Source organism: Bufo gargarizans, chromosome 1 (genome assembly GCF_014858855.1).
Source record: "Bufo gargarizans isolate SCDJY-AF-19 chromosome 1, ASM1485885v1, whole genome shotgun sequence".
In the NCBI taxonomy this organism is placed as follows: Eukaryota; Metazoa; Chordata; class Amphibia; order Anura; family Bufonidae; genus Bufo; species Bufo gargarizans.
In genome coordinates this window covers 278,325,013-278,331,862 of record NC_058080.1, presented here as the reverse complement: position 1 = coordinate 278,331,862, position 6,850 = coordinate 278,325,013, and the positions used below count along the sequence as shown (strand labels likewise).

General features: G+C 53.2%; 1 protein-coding gene across 1 annotated transcript; it reads left to right on the top strand.

Moving 5' to 3' along the window:
* Positions 1–1,424: 1,424 nt before the first annotated feature.
* Positions 1,425–6,287, top strand: LOC122926333 (zygote arrest protein 1-like). The gene is made up of 4 exons (XM_044277711.1): positions 1,425–1,952; positions 3,731–3,823; positions 4,839–4,913; positions 5,955–6,287. Exons 1-4 carry the CDS (start codon positions 1,425–1,427, stop codon positions 6,093–6,095), a joined length of 837 nt encoding a protein of 278 aa, XP_044133646.1. The 3' UTR covers positions 6,096–6,287.
* Positions 6,288–6,850: the final 563 nt, after the last annotated feature.

The following is a 6,850-nucleotide window of genomic DNA, read 5'->3' as shown; positions in this document are numbered from 1 at the left end:
CCCTGCGGAGACCCTCCACAACTTGTATTGTACTGGGCACGCCCTGAACACCCAGGGGCGAACCGCCGAACCGCAACACTGTAATAAACTGCTACAATGTGATAACCCGCAACACTGTAATAAACTGCTACATTGTGATAACCCGCAACTATGTAATAAACTGCTACAATGTAAGAAACTGCTACAATGTGATAACCCGCAACAATGTAATAAACTGCTACATTGTGATAACCCGCAACACTGTAATAAACTGCTACATTGTGATAACCCGCAACACTGTAATAAACTGCTACATTGTGATAACCCGCAACTATGTAATAAACTGCTACAATGTAAGAAACTGCTACAATGTGATAACCCGCAACTATGTAATAAACTGCTACAATGTAAGAAACTGCTACAATGTGATAACCCGCAACAATGTAATAAACCACAACACTGTAAGAAACTGCTACAATGTGATAACCCGCAACAATGTAATAAACCACAACACTGTAAGAAACTGCTACAATGTGATAACCCGCAACTATGTAATAAACTGCTACAATGTAAGAAACTGCTACAATGTGATAACCCGCAACAATGTAATAAACCGCAACACTGTAAGAAACTGCTACAATGTGATAACCCGCAACTATGTAATAAACCGCAACAATGTAAGAAACTGCTACAATGTGATAACCCGCAACAATGTAATAAACCGCAACAATGTAAGAAACTGCTACAATGAAATAAACTGGTGCAGTGATAAAAACTGCTACATGGTTATAACCTGCAACAATGTAACCTGTAACACTATGAAGCAAGGTAACACTACCTGATATAAACCGCAACTATGTAGTAAACTGAACACTGCAACAATGTAACAAAACTGCTGCAATTATATAAACTGCAACAATGTGGGGATATAGGGTAATACCAGCGCTGTAATTCACTGTTCTGCTGAGTTCTGGATACAGCCTCCGGGTCTGAGGCGTCTGGCGCACCTCTGCGCGCCTCCGATTTAAGGTGGGGGGGGGCTTCTCTGGTGTGAGCCCGATAGAAGTGCGACTGTGACCGGCTGGTGCCCGTGCGGAGGTATGCGGGAGCACTCCGCTATGGGGCACCATTTGTACGGCACGCGCTACAGTCTACGGCAAGCATCCTCAAACTGCGGCCCTCCAGCTGTTGCAAAACTACAACTCCCAGTATGCCCGAACAGCCTACAGGTATCAGCCTACAGTGGGGCATTGTGGGAGTTGTAGTTTTACAACAGCTGGAGGGCCGCAGTTTGAGGATGCCTGGTCTACGGTGCAGAGATGCTCAGGTGTGGCTGGCAGTGAAGGGGTTAAGGCGGCAGGGCTGCCGGTCGTTATAGTAACGAGCCTGATATAAGGGGCAGCCGCGCAGCACACCCACTTGTTGCAGGACTCTGCTCATGCACTATGGCTGGAGTCATGTACCCGCCCTATCCGCCCTTCCTGAACTATGGGCCCACTTACCGGCAGCAGCCCCCCTACTACAAACCCAGGGGGCCCTACTGGAAGGCTCCCTACAAGGTGGCCCCAGGGCCCATGAAGTCTGCCCTGCCCTTTGACTGCCTGGACAACTACCGGTGGGCTCAGCTGAAGGCCTTGCTCAGCCAGCTGGGCCCGGAGCTGGGGCTGAGCCGCTCCTACACCAAAGAAGTGGGGGTCCAGGTCAACCCCAGAGTGGACGTGTCTGTCCAGTGTTCACTGGGGCCCCGTACGCTGAAGAGCCACAAGGGATGGCCCCTACTGTGCCGGGCCACACCCGGGCAGCACGCCGGGCTGCGTATCGTCACCCCGGTCCGCTTTCCCCGCACCGTAGCCGTGTACTCCCGACTGTCAGACCGGAGACTGTTCACACTGCCCCCTGCCCAGAGGAGAGAGGGGGAGCAGCCGGAGGACGACTGGGGGAGTAGTACTGGGACCAAGAGACCCACAATCCAGGTGAGACAGGGGCTTCACAACGGGGGTGAAGGTCAAGGGTGCCCTAAACAAACTGGTATCCCTGCTTAGTAACACATCGCCTGTCCCCAATACAAAGGACGTGAGCCGCCCCATAAGAACTGGTGGTGGAGCGCCCCCTAGTGGTCCACCCTGCATCCACAGCTGCTACATCAGACCTGTCCTAGAAGTACCTGTGCTAGGCTACTTTCACACCTGCGCTAGGTGCGGATCCGTCTGGTGTCTGCGCAGACGGATCCGCACCGATAATACAAATGCTTGTATCCGTTCAGTGCGGATCCGTCTGCATTACTATGTAAAAAAAGTGTAAGTCAAACGGATCCGTCCCCCATTGACTTTCAATGTAAGTCAGGACTGATCCGTTTGACTTGCACTTAGACTTTTTTTTTCTTTACATAGTAATGCAGACGGATCCGCACCTAACGCAGGTGTGAAAGTAGCCTCAACCTGCACTGATCCTGTATTATACTCCAGAGCTGCGCTCACTATTCTGCTGGTGCAGTCACTGTGTACATACATTACTTATCCTGTACTGATCCTGAGTTACATCCTGCATTATACTCCAGAGCTGCGCTCACTATTCTGCTGGTGCAGTCACTGTGTACATACATTACTTATCCTGTACTGATCCTGAGTTACATCCTGCATTATACTCCAGAGCTGCACTCACTATTCTGCTGGTGCAGTCACTGTGTGCATACATTACTTATCCTGTACTGATCCTGAGTTACATCCTGCATTATACTCCAGAGCTGCACTCACTATTCTGCTGGTGCAGTCACTGTGTGCATACATTACTTATCCTGTACTGATCCTGAGTTACATCCTGTATTATACTCCAGAGCTGCACTCACTATTCTGCTGGTGCAGTCACTGTGCGCATACATTACTTATCCTGTACTGATCCTGAGTTACATCCTGTATTATACTCCAGAGCTGCACTCACTATTCTGCTGGTGCAGTCACTGTGTACATACATTACTTATCCTGTACTGATCAGGAGTTACATCCTGTATTATACTCCAGAGCTGCACTCACTATTCTGCTGGTGCAGTCACTGTGCGCATACATTACTTATCCTGTACTGGTCCTGAGTTACATCCTGTATTATACTCCAGAGCTGCACTCACTATTCTGCTGGTGCAGTCACTGTGTACATACATTACTTATCCTGTACTGATCCTGAGTTACATCCTGTATTATACTCCAGAGCTGCACTCACTATTCTGCTGGTGCAGTCACTGTGTACATACATTACTTATCCTGTACTGATCCTGAGTTACATCCTGTATTATACTCCAGAGCTGCACTCACTATTCTGCTGGTGCAGTCACTGTGTACATACATTACTTATCCTGTACTGATCCCGAGTTACATCCTGTATTATACTCCAGAGCTGCGCTCACTATTCTGCTGGTGCAGTCACTGTGTACATACATTACTTATCCTGTACTGATCCTGAGTTACATCCTGTATTATACTCCAGAGCTGCACTCACTAATCTGCTGGTGCAGTCACTGTGCACACTACTGATCCTCAGTTACATGCTGTATTATACTCCAGAGCTGCACTCACATTAGCTTCCAGAGCTGCTGCTGTGTAGCGTCTTCTGCTCACATGGTGACTGTGTCCTTGGTCATGGCAGACCAATGATTGGAGCCTGGCCAGTGTTGTGCTGCCCCCTATGGCTGAGAAGTGGAGGGTTTGGGGCATATAACGGTAGATGTTTAGTTCTGACCTGCGGTTTGTGTCGTCTTCAGTTTCTGGAGCAGAAGTATGGCTTCTTCTACTGCCGGAGCTGCCAGGTGCGGTGGGAAAGCGCGTACGTGTGGTGCGTATCTGGAACCAACAAGGTAAGATGCTGCTGCTGCTGGTCAGCGAGGTGAGCGCCCCCTGCTGGTCACTGTAGGAGGTTCAGTGCTGGGACTGCACCTGTCGAGGGTCTGTAAATGTGAGGCATAAAGGGGTATCCTGTCACTGACCGATCCTGAGGGGCTGACCTTCCCTGCGCAGCTGAGGGACGCAGCGCTGCACCAGGAGTTGGGAATACTCAATCCCGTCCTTAAAGGGGTTGTCCAAGTTAATGCTAACCCTATGAATGGTGGGGTGAAGGCGGACTCCTTTCTTGGCGCTGTTCATTGCAGTGGGTACAGTATGTGACCGCTGCAGCCAGTTGCTGTCCTCAGCAGTGTACCAGAGGGCAGCGACTGGCTGCAGCATCACATAATGTACCCACTACACTGCGCGCAGGAGGACGGGGGACACCAGGTAGAATTAGCTTTACACCATTTGGGGGCTTGTCTGAGGCTTTAAGGGGCTCTCCCGGCATTTCTTACTGGTATGGGGTAAGAACCTGTGGAAGGAAGAGGCTTTATATCGGATCAGCGCCTCCAGCACCCCATCTGAGAACTCCCAGAATCCTCCTCCTATGGGAGCTGAGTGCATGCTGGGAGTTGTAGTTTCACAGCAGCGGAGATGCTGTTTATATGGTGCTGGGGGCTCCTCCTCCTGCATGTGGCCACTGCATTCCCTGTTGTAGAGGGATCGGGGAGGGCTGTGGGATCGGGGAGGGCTGTGGGATTGTAGTGGGATCCGTCTTCCTTCCACAGGTTATTAGAATGGCGCAGGAGAAATGGCTGAAGGCCTTTAATTTTAGCCCGCCCCTTTAATGCTCCTCACTGCTGAAATGTTACAATGTATCAGTGTATACAGCAGCAGAACCGATACATTGTAACAGACTCTGATGTACTTCCTGTAAACAGTTTATCATGACCTCAGTGGGTGGTGCTGGCCATGCTGGCGGTCTCCTCCATACTGACTGCATCCTGATGTGGGGCTCGGGGTCTCACCATCTCCCTCCTCCGTCAGGTTTACTTCAAGCAGTTCTGCCACAAGTGTCAGAAGGGCCACAACCCCTACTACGTGGAGTCCATCGAGTGCAAGGTACCAAATCTATGGGGGGGGGGGGGGGGGGTCGGTCGTCGGTCCTGTGTGTGTGGGGGGGGGGGGGGGAATACATCTGAGGGGGTCGGTCCTGTGTGTGGGGGGGGGGGGGGAGAGACATCTGAGGGGGTCGGTCCTGTGTGTGGGGGGGGGGGGGGGAGAGAGACATCTGAGGGGGTCGGTCCTGTGGGGGGGGGGGGGGAGAGACATCTGAGGGGGTCGGTCCTGTGTGGGGGGGGGGACATCTGAGGGGGTCGGTCCTGTGTGTGGGGGGGGACATCTGAGGGGGTTGGTCCTGTGTGGGGGGGGGGGGACATCTGAGGGGGTCGGTCCTGTGTGGGGGGGGGGACATCTGAGGGGGTCGGTCCTGTGTGGGGGGGGGGGACATCTGAGGGGGTCGGTCCTGTGTGGGGGGGGGGGACATCTGAGGGGGTCGGTCCTGTGTGGGGGGGGGGGACATCTGAGGGGGTCGGTCCTGTGTGGGGGGGGGGGACATCTGAGGGGGTCGGTCCTGTGTGGGGGGGGGGGACATCTGAGGGGGTCGGTCCTGTGTGGGGGGGGGGGGGACATCTGAGGGGGTCGGTCCTGTGTGGGGGGGGGGGGGGACATCTGAGGGGGTCGGTCCTGTGTGGGGGGGGGGGGGACATCTGAGGGGGTCGGTCCTGTGTGGGGGGGGGGGGACATCTGAGGGGGTCGGTCCTGTGTGGGGGGGGGGGGGACACATCTGAGGGGGTCGGTCCTGTGTGTGTGGGGGGGGGGGGGACACATCTGAGGGGGTCGGTCCTGTGTGTGTGGGGGGGGGGGGACATCTGAGGGGGGTTGGTCCTGTGCTGCAGCCCGTTACTCTAGTTGGGGGGGTGATGGGTGTAACGCTCTGCAGCCCGGTACTCTAGTTGGGGGGTAATGGGTGTAACGCTCTGCAGCCCGGTACTCTAGTTGGGGGGTGATGGGTGTAACGCTCTGCAGCCCGGTACTCTAGTTGGGGGGTGATGGGTGTAACGCTCTGCAGCCCGGTGACCTCTGCGCTTTGCCCTCTTTCAGACCTGCATGAAGGCCTGGTGCTCGTGCCCGGAGAGGCGCCATCTGGACCTGAAGCGCCCCCACTGCCAGGAGCTGTGCGGCCGCTGTAAGGGCCAGAGACTGTCCTGCGATAAGACCTACAGCTTCAAGTACATCGTGTGAGGCCGCGCTGAGCGCAAACCTGTATAGTTTGTGATTTTTGTGTAAAATGTGTAAATAAAATGCTTATTTTTGTTACTGGATGGATGTATAGATGCTGCACTGTCCAATCAGACGGCGGCTGCAGCTTGTGGCCCCTGGCGCTGTGCCCGGCGCCCGCCGTCTGACCTCCTGTATATATCACCTTTCACTGACTTAAACCACTGCAGTCTTAAAATAAACAAAAATAAAAATGAACCAGTCTCATTACTGAGTATACAGCTTCCAGGGCTGGAGGGGACTCCGCGCGCACTTACACGGTACTCGCCTCAGATTGATGGCGAAGCGGCCTCACACGGGCAGAGTTATGGAAGAGTCCGCACTAATATCTGAGAGGTAGCGGCTTCAGGGGAGGACTCTGTGCTTCACATTAACCTCACCAAACCTGCAAACAGTAAAGGGTTCATGTACCTACAGCCACCACCAGAGGGAGCTCACTACATACAGATTATACAGCCACCACTAGGGGGAGCTCACTACATACAGATTATACAGCCACCACTAGAGGGAGCTCACTACATACAGATTATACAGCCACCACTAGGGGGAGCTCACTACATACAGATTATACAGCCACCACTAGGGGAGCTCACTACATACAGATTATACAGTCACCACTAGAGGGAGCTCACTGCATACAGATTATACAGCCACCACTAGAGGGAGCTCACTACATACAGATTATACAGCCACCACTAGAGGGAGCTCACTACATACAG